The 18,049-nt window shown below is 43.6% G+C and overlaps 1 protein-coding gene across 1 annotated transcript; it reads right to left on the bottom strand.

Moving 5' to 3' along the window:
* Positions 1-938: 938 nt before the first annotated feature.
* Positions 939-18,048, bottom strand: SAXO2 (stabilizer of axonemal microtubules 2). Its single transcript, XM_046007067.1, has 4 exons — positions 17,929-18,048; positions 15,309-15,488; positions 9,866-10,068; positions 939-3,521 (listed from the first exon to the last, which is right to left on the bottom strand). Exons 1-4 carry the CDS (start codon positions 17,964-17,966, stop codon positions 2,578-2,580), a joined length of 1,365 nt encoding a protein of 454 aa, XP_045863023.1. The 5' UTR covers positions 17,967-18,048; the 3' UTR covers positions 939-2,577.
* Position 18,049: the final 1 nt, after the last annotated feature.

Genomic DNA, 18,049 nt, shown 5'->3' with positions numbered 1-18,049 from the left:
TTATAAGCTGGGCAACATGAGATTGCTGGCAAAACTCCAGAAGCTAGGAGAGAGGAACAGAACAGGTTCTCCCATGCAGCCCTCCAAAGGAGCCAACTTCTCCGACACCTTGATCTTGGGCTTCCAGCCTCCAGAACTGTGAGACTGTGAATGTCTGTTGCCTAAGCCCTCCCCACCTCCAAGTCTGGGGTACTTTGTCCTTGTAGCCTTAGCAAACTAATACACCATCGATGGATAGTCTGGTGAAGTATCTGTTTAGATCTTTGACCCGTTTTTTCACTGTTCTTGAATTTTATATTCTTTAAATATTCCAGGTACACATCCTTTGAAGTCAATTTTGTAGATGAAGAAATAGGCTCAGAAAGGGGAAATAATTTGTGCAAGGTCACGTATGCTAGTCTATAGAAGAAGATGCCATTACAGCTCAAGGGTCAGCTCAGCTGTCCTCTCCTTGTGGGAGCTTTTCCTGAACTCCCAGGCTAAGTGGCCCATGTACTCTCTGTTCCAAACTCTTATTCCCATCTGTTACATTGAGTGTTAGATGATAGGAACACACCATTATTCATCTTTGTGTCCTCAGCTCAAGTCACATTGCCTTGGGAAACCCCAGGATGTATCTTACTGGGGGGTAACCTTTGTCCAGGGGGTAGACCACCCCCATCAGATTGCAGAGGAAGTTGAATGTCTGGCTCAGAAAATGGGCCAGATTGAGAGTGTTACCATACTCCCAACGGTTTCATTTTGAGTCTATAATCATGTTTTCTATGGAAAAGGCAAGAGTAGTTATATATAGGTTAACCTAGATAAGACTTTGTTTAAAAAGCTCCCCTTTCCAGAGAAAATTTGGTACAGAAATGATTTCATGAAAATTCATTCATTTTATTGATGCTTTATTAATGTTGCCTAGGTAAAGAATTCTACATATCATAATTTTCACTAATAAATACAAATGTAAATAAAAACAAGCTACTTTCAAATATTAAAAATGTTTTAGCAAAATTTTGGTGCACTTACTCTCAAGTGAGCATGTTGTTTGAGACAACTTTAAAGCTACAGAAGATCCAACTTTGTGCTACACTAAATCATACGCTCTCATAATGCAATCATTTATCGAAGAAAAAGAAGCAAATAGGAATGTGGTTCATTAGGACATTTTCAGCGTTCATAAATGCAACGTGTTCTTTCTGGTTCACTTACTGGGATCATTCCTCCCCTCTCTTCTTAGCACTTAGTTCACACTGGAGAAGGATGGAATTTTGCCCCACCCTGAGCCTGCCCCTGCCTCTGAACCCTGACTCCGGGCATGGCCATTAGGTACGTCCTTACCTAAGGTTACTTAGAAGATTCTTCACCGCTGTCAGTCATTTCTAAGACTACTCTAACAAATACCTTTTTCCTTCCCGTAAGTACTGTCTTTCAAACCATGTTCTTCTCTGCATCCAAGCGCTCCATTCTCTGGAATGAGCGCTCTGGCGCTTGTGGGGCTGGAGAGGACAAGACTCTTTTCAGGAATCAAACTACTCCTAAGCTCAGAGAAAATCCGGTCACTTTACAATCCTTGCCTCAGGCCAGAAAATGAGTAGTGAGTACGTTAGTTACCCTACTTTGACAAAGAAGAAAATGGGTACAAAATGAGATTAAGGGACTTACTGTGAATGCTTGACCTTTGCTTGGCGCTTTTGCTTTGGGGTTATAATGAATCATGTGATCTGATGCTCAAAACCAAGTATTTGTGAACCTAGCCGAGCGAACGTCCTTTTACGAGTGGAGATACTGGGGCTCAAAGACAGGAGTCATTGGCTTAGGGTGATGTCATCGGGACCCCAACTCAGACCCTTGACTACAGAGCCCTTGCTGGTTGCACTACAGTTCCTCTTATGAACTTGAACATGGTGAGGGGCAGGGTGACCGCCTTCAGCACCATCAACCGCAGTGCACTGTGTAGATGCCCTGAAGTCTGAGGACATGAAGACCACTGTCTTGGATGAGGAATCCGTGCGTCATTTTCAGAGGTGGGCTAGACAGTCCTGATGTCCTTGATACATGAAAACTGTATGTGAGTAACTGCGTAGTTGCCATAATTAAAAATGTACGGGTAAATGATAATAGACTGGAGGCAAGCAACCAAACAGTAGGTTGGGGATTAAAGTAGTTCAGTTGGGAACGTCCATGATTCAACTTTCAGAATAGCGTATTAAAGGACAATCTTGGTAAAAGAGCAATATGAAATGCATTTTAAGGTCCTTATTTCTTATAATTAATTTTGCAAATTCCTTTTGAAAGATTTAAAAATGATTTGTTTTTGCTCTCCCATAAATTATTTTGACTATATAAAATTGGCTTTGGGGCGCCTGGGTGGCCCTGTCGGTCAAGCGTCCAATTCTCAATTTCAGTTCAGGTCATGATCTCAGGATTGTGAGATCGAGCCCCACGTCAGCTCTGTGCTGAGCTTGGAGCCTGCATAAGATTCTCTCTCTCCCTCTTCCCCTCCCCTCTAAAAAAAAAGAACAAACCAACCCTGGCTTTTCCCTTAGAAAACCAGTATCTGTTAGCTTCCTTTTAAACATGATTTGATTATTAGAAGGCCTCCACTGTGGGCGTGACCTTGCGGAAGAATTTATGACCTTGAGAATTTGTATTTTCAAAGGCATAGCCTGGAGGAGAAGGATAGCTAGCAGGGCAGACTTCCTGTCTCTTCGGTGTGTACTCTGTAGAGTACATGGTGACGTCGTCGAACGGAGCAGAACTCTGAAACAGAGCATGCGCGGGTTTGCAGCTCTCCGTCCGAATCAGCTCGTGGGGCACATAGTGAGACCTGAAAGTGGTCCAACCATCAAATCTTCCAGATGGGTTGGAAATCTGCTGCTGCTGCTTAATAAGACCTTGACGACAGCATTCCCAGGCTGGAAAATCTTCCTTTGTGGTGCTTTTTCCTTGAAAAGGGACATTGTTATATTTTCTCTGCGAAACTGGCCTGATGGGACTGACACGTTTGGTCTGATAGGGAACATAGTCGAGATGGCTTGTGCTGTTTAACTGCATGGTACCTGCAGGCGGGACATACTCCTGTGGTTTCTTGACTTCCAGTGGTGGGATTTCCCATGGTTGGAAGCTTTCGCGGAATTCCGTGCTTCCTTCAAAATGAGCATTTTGGGTCACTCTGGTGTACGGAGGTCTGCAGATTTTCGCAGTTTCTCCAGGAAGACCCTGAAAGTCATATCGGTGAGTTGTGAGATCCTCAAAGGGTTGGCTGGTTGGCTTGTACACTTCTTTTGGCCTTGCAAACTTGAGTTCTAGCTGATAAGGTAAGTAATCAAGGCGGTGACTTGTATCACCATTAAAAGGGACTGTAGAACGTTTGACCACGGGGCTGGGTTTAAAGCTTTGCCTGGGCTTTATCTCCTGAGGAGCATAGTCATCCTGAAATGTGGTTGAATTTCCAAATTTCACGGTGGGGGGGTGGTAAGCTTGTTCTGGTTTATAAAGGTCAATTTTCTGAATGTCCCAAGCTCTATAATCATCTTGAAAATAAAAAAAGAGAGCATTTAAAATACTACATAAATCAACCATCTTCTAAAAATTGTGACTCACTTCCCTCATCATCAAACATCCTTCCATTTCCTTCAGAAATCTGAACACTAATCAAGTCTGAAGTTGCTCAGATTCCCCTGATTTGTGTTTTCTTCATATCCACCTTCCTCTTCCTATCTCCCCACATTAGTGCATAGAATTTCTACTTCTAGATTTACCTGAATACACAACAAGAGAATGGAACATCTGAACTTGGATTGTTGATAGTTTTTGAAAGCCTGTGTTTTGGGTAAAGACAGAGTTTAGGAGATTATGTTTGTGTTTTCCAGGAACTGGTTGGGATTTTCACCATAATGCATGAAATGGAAAGAAACCACTTATTTGTGGAGCATAAGAAATAACACGGAGGACACGGGGAGATGGAGAGCAGAAGGGAGTTGAGGGAAATTGGAGGGGGAGATGAACCGTGAGAGACTATGGACTCTAAAAAACAATCTGAGGGTTTTGAAGGGGCGGGGGGTGGGAAGTTGGATGAGCCTGGTGGTGGGTATTATGAAGGGCACGTATTGCATGGAGCACTGGGTGTGGTACATAAACAATGAATTCTGGTACACTGAAAAGAAATTAAGAAAATAAAAAATAATTTAAAAAAAGAAAAGAAACAGTAAAATCTACTGATTAACATAAAATCAAAGGCCCTGATGTGTGGGCAATAGCGATGGGGATATTATTCTTTGCCTTGGAGGGACTCCTCAAATGAAAGAGAATTTCAACCCATTATACTGTAGGAAAGCCTACCAGACTCCCTGAGCAAACCTACAGAATAACTTGTACTATCCCAGAATGATCATTGCCTTCAACTTCAGCTTTTCAGAAAATGGACTTCAAGGTATCATCAAAAGACAGAGGGCCATCTAGAGGTCAGAGGCCTGAACTGAGTGCTTTTAAACATACCAGAAATTGTATGTAGAATTTAGAAGTGAACACCAAAGCTAAGTCTAATATTTAGGGTTAAATACTTTAATTCTGCTTCTTGTGGCATACATAGACCATGGATGGAAAACTGAAGTATTTATATTTCAACCAAGGGTTATTTAGTTTTCTTATTTCTAGATGAGAAAGGTAGAAAGCTAAGAAATACTGTGGAATTGACTTCACCCAAAAAGATGTACACCAAAGGTTAATTTATAAAAGACAGAAATTATATAAGATGTTTTAGAGTCTAAACTAAAGTCCATGTATTGTCTATTGGAAAGGCCAAAACTCAAATGCTTTTTACGTGGATACCTCCTTTGGAGAGAAAAATTCCTCACTCACAGACATTTCTGCTCCAATGGCCAAGTTGTGGAGCAAATGGTTACCTCTACCTCATCAACCTACTGATGTTCGTATGAGAGTGGATGTGTGGACCAAGAGCAGACAATCTTCAGGCCAGTAGAGACAGACAAAACAGCCTGGCAAGAAGAGATAAGCTGGGTAGGCCATTCTTGTTCTTGTGAACCCAAATTTGAAAATATGGAAACAGGTGAAAGTAGAAGATGAATCTAAAGTATGACATGATGTAGTAGTTTGCTCTCATCTGAACAGCTTTAAGCCCATGAGGTGTCTGGATGTGTTTGCTCACCATGAAAGTCTATATGCAGACCTCCATCCCCATCCTTATATAATGAGCTGTTCAAGATTCCTCTTTGAAGACAAAAGTCCTGAGTTGCACATGTTAGTTCTCTTCCTTTCAATATTATTTGGAACCTGTTCCCTGTGACATCTTACAGCACCAAGCCAGGGGGGCTCCATCCCGGGGATTTCTTTCTCAATCTATATCTCATCAAACAATCCCCATGGTTTTAATACTACCTGTAAGCTGATGGCTTCCAAAGGTTGAATCTCCATTCCAGACTTCCTTTTGAACACCAAGCCCCCATACATATCTTCCTACTAGGTATCTCTATTTCAAGAGGCAAACTGACACTTTGTATGCTCCAAATGAATGATCAATCTTGGAGTTCTAAATGAAATTTTTATTTCATTTACATTTAATGTAATGAATGATCTAGTTGAGTTTAAGTTGGATTATTTGCTTCTTTCCCAAATGTTCTTTGTTCCCTTACCCCTTATTTTCTGCCTTCTTTTGGATAAAGGGTATTTTTATTGTTCCATTTTCTCTGTTAGTATTTTAATTAGAACTTATTTTATAATAAAAATGCATTTTTTACTTATTAGGGTATCTTTTTGGCCTTCTTGAATTTAAATTGGTATTTTTACCACTTTTAGAGCAGTGTAAGAAACTTTCAACAGTGTAATTCCATTTACACCCTCCTGTCTTCTGTGCTATTATATTTACTTCTATATTTATGTAAAAATATATAATCATTACTGTGACTCTAAGAAGTCAATATTCTTTTATACGTACCTACAAAGTTACTCTTTATGTGTGTTTCATTCCTTCCTGGATTTCATGCTGCCCTCTGGAATCATCTTCCTTCAACCTGAAGAACTTCCTTTACTACTTTATGTAGTATGGGTTGGTTACTAACAAATTCTCTGGGGTTTTTGTTTGTTTGTTTGTTCCTGGAAACATTTTTAATTTTGAAGGATATTTTCACTAGACATAAAATTCTGGGATTTGTTGGGTTTAAAGTTCTAGGTTTTTGTTTTGTTTTGTTTTGACCCTTTCAACACTTTAAATATGTCATTGCATTATCTTTGGGCTTCCATGACTTCAGATGAAAAGTTAGGTATATTTCTAATTTTTCTTTTCATAATTAATGTGTAGTTTTTCTCTTACTGCTTTTGAGAATTCACCTTCACTTGGTTTTTGACTTTTGATGAAAGTTGCCTAAGTGTGGTATTCTTTGTATTTATCTGTTTGGGGATTTGTTGAGCTTCTTGAAACTGTGGCCTGAGTCATTCATCAGTTTTGGAAATTTCTTGACCATCATCTCTCCATATATTTCCAGACTCTTCATAGGTCTCCTATTTTACCAGATGCTGGGGGTCATGTATGAGTAAACCATAGACATTAAAATCAATGTTATTTTCAATAGGAGAAAGCTTGGTCTTTCCAATTTAGATCACCCTGATCCAATCAGGAGTTGAACTAGGCTGGTACTCAGGGGCACTTTTAGTTAGACATAATCTTCCTTTGGTTAAAAGGATAAAAGTTGTGGTGTGTTTGTGGTAGAGCCCTCATTCTATGGGAGTTTCTCTTCTAAGCACTTACTCCCAAGTACAGCTGTGGGATCCTTCTGGCCCAGTCTCCTAGCCCATCATACCCCCTACACGCTCAGCAAACATCCTACAAGGAAGACCAGATATACACCTGGAGAACTGATGGATTCCAGTGTGTCATACCAGTCCACATATCACGTGCTCCACTCATTTCCCGTCACCCAGGAGAGTCTCTCTGCTTCTGCCACGCTCAGTTTTCCACCGAGGCCCTGGTGTGACCAGTGCTCCGGAGAAGTAAACAGCTGGCTATCGTCACTTGTTGTCTTGGCAAGTTTATTTGCTTCCACAGCTGTCTAATGCCATTAAAGAGATTTCGTACACTTTTAAAAATTATACATATTTTTAGTTATTGTGGTGGAAATAATGGCTTTCTGCCATTTACTATATCCTCCCTGGAAACAGAACTCAAGCATTTTTAGCAGCTACGAGAAAAACGTTAAGCACTTCAGTCTGGTAATCAGTGCTCCACAGTCTGATCTCTACCTGCCTTTATAGAATTACACCCCAATCTCTCAGTTCCTGAAATCCTCTGTTTACAGAACAACCCCTTTATTTTTCTGGCTCTGTGCATTTTTGCTCATTTCATCCTAGTTTTTGTGTTGTCCTTCCCTCTCCTATAGATCAGTACTACTGGTCTCTGATACATTCCCAGGCTGGCCTGAATCTTGTTCAGTCTAAATTTTTGAAACATGACTTGTTCTGTTAACTTGCTAGTGAATTATCTTTCTCCCTAGTGATAACACATTTATTTATTGCTACTATGGTTAATTTTTTATGCTACTATCGCTTCTTTTCCTCAACCATAAAGTATCTAACTGTTAATAACCACGCTCAGTTCAGATCTCTGTATTCCCTACAGTGCCTAGCACAGAGCAGAGTATCCCTTAAAACATTTACCAACTCTAGTGCTGGTCTGTTCTCATCATCTACATTTCAGTATAAACGACTTTCTAACCCGAGACGGCTGGGAGCAGATAGGTTTCTGTCTAAGATTAACCTGTCTCATAGAACTGCATCTCCACAATCTAGATGCTACCTTTTCACCACAGCCCTACAGGGTTTCCTCTTCCTTTCTCTTTATCATATCCCCTCTGTCTTTCCTCTGTTCTCTGATTCTCGGTAGTTAGTGAGAGTCTCTTCTCATCGTGAGTTCTCACCACTTACCGACCTGTCCTTACACAGTTACCTACAAAACCTAAATCATCACGTAGAATGAGTACTGTCTTGGCCCTTACGATCTCTTGTCTCATGCTTCCATACCTGGAAATATTTCCTCACTAGGAAAAGTCAGAAGCGAGAAAGCCAGAGGGACCCCAGGAACACTGGATTATGGGGTGGAAGTGTGGAAATCTACAGGAAACCTAGGCAGTGAGAAGCTAGAGTGTGTGTGTGTTTGTGTGATGTGTAATCATCACAGCATCAGGACAGTATTACTAATATTTTTGATAGATTTTGTAGGACAAAGAAGAAAAGAAATTCCTGCTATGGTTGTTAAAATACCCAATTGTTTTCACCAGACAACTTCATGTCAAGTTTTATGTCAAGTTGTTATTTTATGTCAAGTTGTTACAGCAGTATCTGACCTCCTCTGCATACCAGGAGATACAGACCTCTAATTGTTTTATGCTGTTTTAAATTGCATTAAAACAATATATTTGTTGGCTGTACACATTGTCTTAAACTTTGCTCCTTGTATAGCATCTTATGTGCTCATAGCCAAAAAGACGAAAGCACAATGCTCCTGACCACCCTACTTCTAGATCATAGCATACTGGTAAACATGCGTTTACTTACCCATTGAACTGGTAAGGGCGATATTTGAAGAATACATACGTGTTCAGCTGCTGTCTATTTAAACTGTAAACCACTGTTTTTATTGTGGGTGACATCAGTTTTATAAAAGGGCTTTATATGAGGACATAGCACTCAGCTATATCACATAATAAAAAGGATACAAACTTAAATATGCAATTACGTTATTAACAAACAATAATAGGTACTAATAAGATACCTTTTTTTTTCTTAAAAAAAATTTTTTTTCTTAAAAAATTTTTTTCTTAAAAAAAAAGTTCCCACTCTCCAAAAGCAATAGGGTATTTTAAAATCAGGTTGATTTTTGGAAAGAATCTAGCCACACATTGTCCAACCCCTGGCTCTTCCGAGTCAGTTGCCGACAGGGAGAAGGTATTCGCACGCTTCTTCCATGCTGGAAATCTCAGAGGAGCCAGTCTCCTAAGTGGTGGCCCAACATTGTCATGGGGTGGATAAGCCTCTTTTATTCTGAGTTCAGTATTGGGAAGCACCTGCCTTATCCTTCACCCTAGTCTTTATCACTATAAAGGGAGTATTTGGTTCTCTGACTGCTAACTCTTTTGCTGAATCAGTTGGTTCAGAACTTAAATGGTTAAGAGGGCTGCTATTTTTTTGACCTTCTGAAAGACTCCAGTACACTCAGTAGAGTTGCAACTTGTTCTGGAATGGAGAGAAAGGAACAGTGCCAAATCAATGTGGTGTAATGTGACATAATGCTTGTCCAATGGCATCCTTTGTGTTTACGGGTGACCCTCTGAACAACACAGGAGTTAGGGGCCCTGCACCCCTGTGTAGTCAAAAATCTGTACCTAACTTTGACTCCCCAAAACTACCACTGGCCTGCTGTTGGCTAGACACTTCAACAGTAGCATAACAGTCAACATATACTTTGTATGTTATGCGTATGGTATGCTGTATTCTTACAGTGAAGTAAGCTAGAGAAAAGAAAAGGTTATGAAAATCACAAGGAAGAGAAAATACATTTACAGGGCTGGACTGTATTTATTGAAAAGAGTCTACACATACACAGATCAAACTACGGTGTTTGTGGGTCAACTGCATATGTTTTTAGGTAGAGAAAATGAATCATGTGGCTAAATTTGGATAGAAATCCAGGTCTTTGAGCTCTCAATCAGGCAAATGGTCTTTTTTCGCTATACCATGTTGACCAAAACAAAAAAAGTTTTCCTAAGCCATGAGAGCTAAGTTTGGCAACACACCAAATTATGATTGGACATTGGATGGAAGTGAGCCTTAGTTTTTGGGCTCTTTCACTCCTGAAATGGCAAGTTACCTTTATAGGTTGGGACAGTGTCCACCTTTCCTTGTTTAACTCGTTGTCTCTCCAGAGGCCGGACTATGGCCACAGGCTGCACTTTGTAAGAATTAAAATCCCGTTTGTAGGTAGTGCCAAGATCGATCTCCCCCTGCTTTGGTTTGTATTCTTCTGGCACGTGGCGAGGCTGTTTGACTATCTCATAAGGACGATAATCCGATCTGAAATATACAAGTTTGAAACATAGCCTCACAGGTTCCTTTATTTCCAATTATTCCAAAGCAGTATTGAAATTTTCAAGGTTTATTTCAGTTGAAAAGTCCAAGAAGATATTAAAATGGTGATAGTTGTTAAACTACTGAAGAGAAGTCATTTAATTCCTTTATGTCCTGTTCTAGTGACTAATGTCTTAAGAAATATGTCAAAGATCCTAGTTTTCAAATATCATTAGGATGTGGATCTTCAGCTGATTGGATCTTACATAAATAACATCTTTTTTTTAAGATTTTATTTATTTATTTGACAGACAGAGATCACAAGCAGGCAGAGAGGCAGGCAGAGAGAGGGGGGGAGGCAGGCTCCCTGCTGAGCAGAGAGCCCAACACTGGGCTCGATCCCCAGGACCCTGAGATCATGACCTGAGCTGAAGGCAGCTTAACCCACTTAGCCACCCAGGCGCCCACATAAATAACATCTTTAAGTAACTCAGGTTTTTCCCAACATGGAAGGAAATCTTAGGTGAAAAATTTAATGAGTCTAAGGAAAAAATTTTAAATATATCCCCTGGGTCTACTTTGTCAAAATCTTTATTCATCCTATTTTAAAACTCTTTTAAGTTTTGGTAAAACTTAAAAGCTCTTTGGGCATGCTCTCCTCTTACTGAAATCATGCCATCTTCCTGTTTATTATTAAAGAATCAATTAAATACATTATTAACATCTAAACTCTGGCCTTCAGTCGTAAATCACATTCATGATATGGATGTGATTCTGACTCATCTTCGGACCCGCGAGAAGCCCTTGCCATGGATGAGAGCCATAGCGCAGTCCAGCCACTCTGGGCATGCTAGAACATTCTGTGGCGGAAATGGTGCTGCAGACACTGGGACTGTCTGGGGGGTACAGACCCAGAGTGACCAGATGGCCTGGGTTCCAAACCCTGGCTCTGTGGTTCACTGGATGCATGACCTCAGGCAACTTAGTTAACCTGGCCAGGCCCCCGTTTCCTTCTATGAACGAGGACAATCGTGTCATCTAGCTCATGGGGCTGCTTTACGGACAGGCACACACGCACACAGGTGAGCACATGCGTACGAGAGCTTGGCACACAGTCAGGACAACATGTCAGCTACCGCCGTTATGACTACACGTCTTCAAAACTGCGTTGTTTCTGCTGAACTCTACTGACCGTGTCCCTCATTTTATCGGTTTAAGTCACCTTGTATTAATCACTATTCTCAATTTATGTCCCCAAGCTCCTCAAACCGAAAGCCTCGCTGACTCCCTTCTCCTTCTCAGGATGCAATTTCTCAGACTTGGCTCCTCTTCCTCAGCCCCATGCACCCATGTCAAGCCGGGGTCCAGCGCTGCCTGAAGGGTCACAGTGACTTCTCCGTGACCGAGTCCCTTGGACGTCTGTCGTCCTCTTCCGCGATGGGCATTACTACTGCCCACTCCCTGTCTCCAGGAGACTCTCTCCTCCTGCCTCCCGGCTGGTTTCTCCTGAGTCTCTGATGCAGCTTCATCCCCCTCTGCTGGGCCGTGAACCGCTGGGGGTTTCTCAGCACCTGGGCCTGTACTCGTTCCTCTTCTCCTCCCGTGCTCCCCCCGAAGACAGCTCCACTCCCACAACCTCCGTGACTCCCGAAACAGAAAAGACGCACCACTTTCTCTCTCTGCTCAGACCCTTCTCTGAGCTCCCTACGCGTACTTGCAGAACTTCACATGCCCCCAACGACCTGGTCCATTTGCTGGTGCCCATCGTAGCGAAGCGCATCACCACCGGCCCCCGCTCTCGTCCCTCACACCACGGCTCCCTCCGGTAGCTGCCCCTTCGTCAACTGCCATCACCTTGGCCTCCTAAATCCCTCTCAGATCTCACCGTTTTCGCCGTCATTACAACAGTCCAAACTCCCACAACAGCTCATTCGAATCAAATCAACAATTCCTAAACTCATTTATCTGCATCCACTCCAGCTTCTCTCCGTCTTTCCTCATCTGGTGCCCAAAGGGATCCCTTCACACGTGAATCGGACAAGTCCTTCCTGCCCTGAGCGGCCTGGCCTCTTCCTTAACCCCCTTCTGCACCCCCTCAAAACACGAGCTAAGCAGGCAGACAGACAAACGAGCAGGAAAAGGAACCTTCAGCGGCCTCTTACTGCTCTAAGGACACAGAAAACACCACACGTGGCCCCTTCGCTGGTCGCTTCCTCTTGTTTTCTGCCATTTCCTTTCCTATTTCATCCAGTCACCTGCTTCACACCCTTCAGGATTTCACGCGTGAACCCATCAGAATCCTACAGAACACAGGCGGTAACCTCTTCAACACCGGCCACAGCAACTTCTTTCAAGATATGTCTCCGAAGGCAAAGGAAACTAAAACGAAAATGAATTTTTGGGACTTCATCAAGATTAATCTCCTGATAAAGTCAAATCTTTTATTCTGCCTCTCAAGTCACCTCATGCCTATCCTTCATGGATTTTCTCCCCGGAGCGATTTTGTGTTTATTTTGAGTGACGCGTTGCCCCCCTCACTAGACCGCAGCAGCCGTGAGCACAGCCACCCCGATTCCCTGACCGCTCTAGCCCCGGTGCTCAGCATCGTGCCCGACACTTAACAAGCGCTTACTAAGTATTATTTAAGAGAGAAATAGTAGAAATCACATACCTCTTATTCTCAAGATATCTGAGTTGTTCTTTGTTCTTCCCGAGTACCAGCTAGAGACACAGAGGCTAAAATGCAGTCAGGGAGTGGAAGAATCAGGGAGAGGACAGAGGGAAAGCTTAGAAGTCTTGGCTTCCCTGGTTAGAGTGAACGTTAGGAAGTGTACCGCCACACCCAAAGCAGCTTTCTGTGGAGGAGGGTAATGGGTAAATCACTCTTAGTCATCGCATGTGTCCCCAAACACAGGACACGTCCATAGCCATCCTTCCAGGGCAGGCTCCCCGCCAACTCTGGCGGTCCATGAACTGCATTGAAGGTACGAATGTGTGTCTAGACATCTGCTCCTCCCACAGGCTGTCCTCTAGTCTAGGAAAGCATCCGAGGACCCTTTATTCTCTGTGCAGATACATCGGCTTCCTGCAGCCTGGTCAGCACAGCGGACAGGAGGGAGTGAAGGAAGGGCTCTAAACCCCCGGCGTGAGGCTCTGGGAAATACTGCCAGTTCCCCGGTCAAAATACAAAGAAAAGATGCTATGTTTTCCTCAGTGTAGAGATGATGATTTAAGAAACGGAAATTTTAGTCTTAATGGCATAACTGGATTCTTTGGGAGTTGGGAGACCCTTTTCTTTTGGTGTTGTTTGTTGGTTGGGTTTTTTGGTCTTTTGGTTTTTGTTTTTGTTTTTTTTTTAACTATGAAGGGTTACTTGAACAAGTCAACTGACAAACCCAGAATTGAAAAGCAATTGCCTTTTTAAAGAAAGATATGGCAGGTTATACTTTCCCAATTTCAATATTTAGAACTAGTTAAATGCAAAATAGTCAATATTATGGAATTTGTTTCAAATCTCCACTGAGTCATTAAGGCATGGAGGCAGAGTGATGGGGTTCAGCGAAGAAAAAGGAGCAACCACGCCCATTTGCCCATCTAAGTCATTCAGTCTCTTCATCTCATTTGCTTTTATGTGTGTCCCGTTTACTTATCTGCAGTTTTGTTTTCCAACTGCCACTCCCACAAGGCCCCGAGCCTTGGCAGGGCGCAGTCCTTCTCTGCGTCCCACGTCCCACCAGCGGTCAGTACAGTACTTGACCCCTTTCACTGGGAGACGGCGACAGAATGGCCAGTGATGCTGGTTAAAAATGCAGATTCCTGAGGTCCATTCCATTATCTATTGACTGTTTTAGGTGGAACTCTGGAATCTGCAATTTTAACCCTTCCGGATGATTCTAGAGCACACCAAGTCCGAGGGCTGTGGAAGATTTTCACGTCTGTGGGCAAGCCGCACACCCACAGGAGTCGAGCCATCAGCGAGGCCCTGTTACTACAAGAGCTGTCTGGACTGTGAAAGGTAGAAGTTTGAGACTAAAAGTTGGAAAGTTTCACCTTTGCTCATGCAAGTAGAATAAGCTCCATCTAAATGATATGAAAACAGGTAATGCAGCAAATTAAAGTTATTATAGAGCTTTGTAAACCCCAAATTATAGAAATATGATGTATGTATTCCTTGAAAGCAGAAACCTCTATTTATTGACCTTTTAGTACTTAACATGTAAGATTGGACCTTGAATATGGTGTGCACATTAACAAAATTAGGAAAAGAATTAACCCATTGATGAACATATGAAACAATTTACAGAAAAAAAAAAAAAAAGAGCTAAGTCCAAATGAGGAGTTTAGGCTTAGGAGGATTTTTGGGGGCTATAATCCACTGAATAAATATTGAGTACCTACTATGTGCTAGCAGGCATTGTACTAGGTTTCTGGAAGTAGAAAGCGAAGGTAAGAATAGACACAGTTCCTGCTTGCGTGGCCTCTGGAGTGGATCCATGATGAACAGTAGGAAGATGCTCTGAGGGCTTACACAGGGGACTGTCACCCAGCCTGAGAACTGGACACACATGTGTTCGAGGCGTTCAGAGTGATAACTCAGTTAAGATCTATAGGTTACATGGACATTAAGTGGGGTGAAATTTCCAAGTAAGTCAAATAGTATATTGGAAGGCTCCATGGCAAGGGAATTCTGATATTTTCAAGAAAAGAAAAGTGTCCTATGGGATGTGAGCATTAAAGAGAACCGTGAAAATAAATGAGAAAAGCAATTAACGACCAAACCATGAAGGGATTTTGGTATATGTTAAACACAGTGGGCAAGTATAAATATTTTAAGCAAGGTGGTGATTCGGATCAGAACTGTATTTCAAAAAGATCCTCTCTGCAGGCTGAAGTATAGAAACAGATCCAAGATGTAAAAACTCGAGCAGAGACAGAAAAAACAGAAGGTTCCTGTATTTCTCTAGTTGGAGATGACAGTGGAAAGCAGAGAAACATAAGAGGTTTTAAGTGTTTTAAAAAAAAAAATCAGTAAAACTTTTTATTTCCCTTTTCCCTTTTTACTTTCTGTCATTCTAACTTAATTTTTGTCTTTCTGTTTTTCTCAAGTTGCACCTGGACTCGTTCCTTGCTTCTTGAATTGGTTCAACTTCGATCAACTTAATAGTTCACTTTAAAGAGTTAAGAAACTTTATTAAGACCAGAAGAGTTGGGAGAGAAATAGGTAAAGCAGTTAGTTTAATATTTACTTAAATGTTGTTATTCCTTCCATTTTACCACGGCCTGCTCGGAATTCTTGCTTGGGTTTAAGACTCTGAGGTGGAGGAACATTGCCATACGTAGGGTATTTTTCCAGATATTCAGTGGTGGGGCAAGATATGCCAGAATTTTCATAAATCCTTGTGGCTCCACGTGGACAGTGATGGCGCCTGTGCAAACATAAATAAACTGAAAGATTATTCTGACTTCCCAAAATATTTTAGGTTAATTGTATCTTAATCAGAGAGACCTTCAATACACACAGAATCTCTAAATTTAAAAGCAGCTTTCCTAAAAAACAAACACAAAACACCTTCTGTTTATTCTGCAATGGTATTTATCAAAACAAGAAAAAATGCTGTTATATCCTTTGTGGTGGAGACTCTGGTTTCCTCTGACAACGACTCAGAGGGTCTCCTTATACTAAGAAGCTGAAAAACTTACAAGCACGCTCCCAGGGCCCCCGCCGGCAGGTTCCACGTAATTTAGCTTTCACCTGTTGGATGTTCACTTGCTACTCCGACTCGGACAGTGCTGTCTAGGGAGAGGGGGAGAGCCCAGCCCCGCTGCTGGCAGCATTGTCGGGGCGGGACAGAGAGGCTGGAGCCCTAGTTGTCAGGAAGCATTCAGGTTTGCCAGGTGGCTTCCCCACCGACGGGCAGCTCCCTGACCTTGGCGGTAAGGGGTGGTTCTGAGGCCTACAGCTCGGCTGCAGTTTCCTGGTTGTTGGCCGAGGCAGTGGCTCCCTTGGCAGCACAGTTCTGAGGTGAGATTTTGGGGAATTTTTCCTGAAAAGTTTATTTTGAAAACTGTTTCTTTGGTTCTTCCAACAATTCTGTGAGCCACACATACTCCTTAGTAAGTTCTTTTATTTCTGGGCTGGGCCGCAGTACATTATGTTGTACACAATGCAGAATCCTGACCAATGTATCATAAAAGCTGATGACACATAGCAGTTGCAGAGAATGGGGTTGACCATCACGTGTGGCTGCTGCAAGATACAGAAATTGTAAACAGTGCAAAAGTGGGTTGTAGAATATAATATGATGGTATGCTGTTTCTCTCTTTCCTTTTAGAGGACTTATAAAACAAGTCTTAAAGAACATTTATGGTGGGGACTACGATTATGAGGGATTTTCACTATACTGTACATTTTTTGCCTTGCATTTTCATACCATGCCTCATGTATATTCATTTCATACTCAGGGAAAAGAAAAAAACTTCTTAACAAAACAGAAAAACCAAAGCAAACAACAGAATAACATCCCGCAGTACTGAAATATGAGGTCAGCTTCTCAGATCCCATGTCATTTGGGGACCCGAGCTATGTGCTAGGGCTAATAGTACAAGCCCAGGGAAGGTTGGATTTGAAAATGCAAATGCTGTGCCGATGCAGTCCGTACTGGCGAGTGAACCCTCAGGAAGAACACAGATAAGGTGCTCTGCCAGGAGGTTGCTGGTCAAGCAGAACAACTGCGGCGCAGAGGAGAGGGAAAACACGGTGTCACCGTGTCACGGCTCTTCAGGAAAATTCCAGGTCCGAGGGGTTGAGAGATTCGGGATTGCTGGCTGGCCGCGGAGGCTTTGGGAAAGTCCTGAAGTGACTTAGCACCACACCTGATCTCTTGGGAAGCCCAGGGACAGGGCGCTTATTAGGTCATGCATGAAGGTCCTGCTAGGGGTGCCCTGAGTTACAAGAACCAAGTCGAGGCACTGGAATTTCTCGTTGTTCTTACTTTTATTTTCCAGCAAAAGCATACGATCACCTTGTAACAAAACAAATAAATACTGAAAAGCTTATAAAGGAAAGCAAAAGTCTCCTGTTCCAACGCTTCCAGTCTCTAGAAAAGAAAAAAACTTTCTGACGAACTCTCCTCTTTAGTTCTTCCGGAGGCTGCGTCGGCTGGTTAATTTTTTTATGTGCTTGGAACATCTTGATTTGTGCGCTTAAATGACCTCACAGACACGAGACGGGTTTGGCGGACACCACTGCACTCACTTCCCGCTGTCGCAGGGTCGGTCGTTCGCTCCGCGGAACCCACGCGCTCCTGCACGGACTTAGCAGTGACCTGTGCCTAGGCCAGCCCGGAGGCTGCGGGAGGAGACCGTGTTTGCAGGGCCTGGGAGGTTGTCAGGCGGGCACACCCGCCCAGTCGGGGTTCCAGGCTGCAGCCACGCCCCTCTCGGTCGGGCGGATCGCGAAGGGAGCCCTGCCCCGAGCCGACCCGGCCCCGGTCGGGCTTAAGGGGAAGGCAGCAGGCGGAAGGAAGCACCGCACGGGCTCCAAGCCCACGCACTGGCCCTGCGTCCTCCTCCTCCTCCCTCTTTCCCCCGGAGATGTCCGGAGCGTCCACTGTCCCGGCGGGATCCGATCCCACCCCCGGGCAGCCGGAGGACCTGCCTCTCCGGCGCTCGCAGCCTCCGGCTGACCCGCAGGCGCTCGCGGCCGGGGGTCTAAGGCCAGGGAAGGTTCGGCCCCGGAGCGGGGCCCGTGGGAGGGGCGGGCGGAGGCTGCGGAGCGGGCGTCCGCGTCGCTTCATCTCCGGGGGCGACCGCGACGAGGCTCCGGCCACCCGCACCCCGGCCGCCGCCGCGCTGGCCGTTCCTTACCCGCAGGTGCAGATCTGACACAGACACCGGCTCCTCATGCTCTCGGCCCGAGACTGCCGCTCCGCGCGGCCGAAGCGCCCGCGGTCGTCAGGGCAACCGCGGGCGCCTGGGAGAGCGACGC

Source organism: Meles meles, chromosome 6 (assembly GCF_922984935.1).
Source record: "Meles meles chromosome 6, mMelMel3.1 paternal haplotype, whole genome shotgun sequence".
Classification (NCBI taxonomy): Eukaryota; Metazoa; Chordata; class Mammalia; order Carnivora; family Mustelidae; genus Meles; species Meles meles.
Note: the sequence above shows the minus strand (reverse complement) of the source record. Positions and strands in the feature narration are given on the sequence as shown.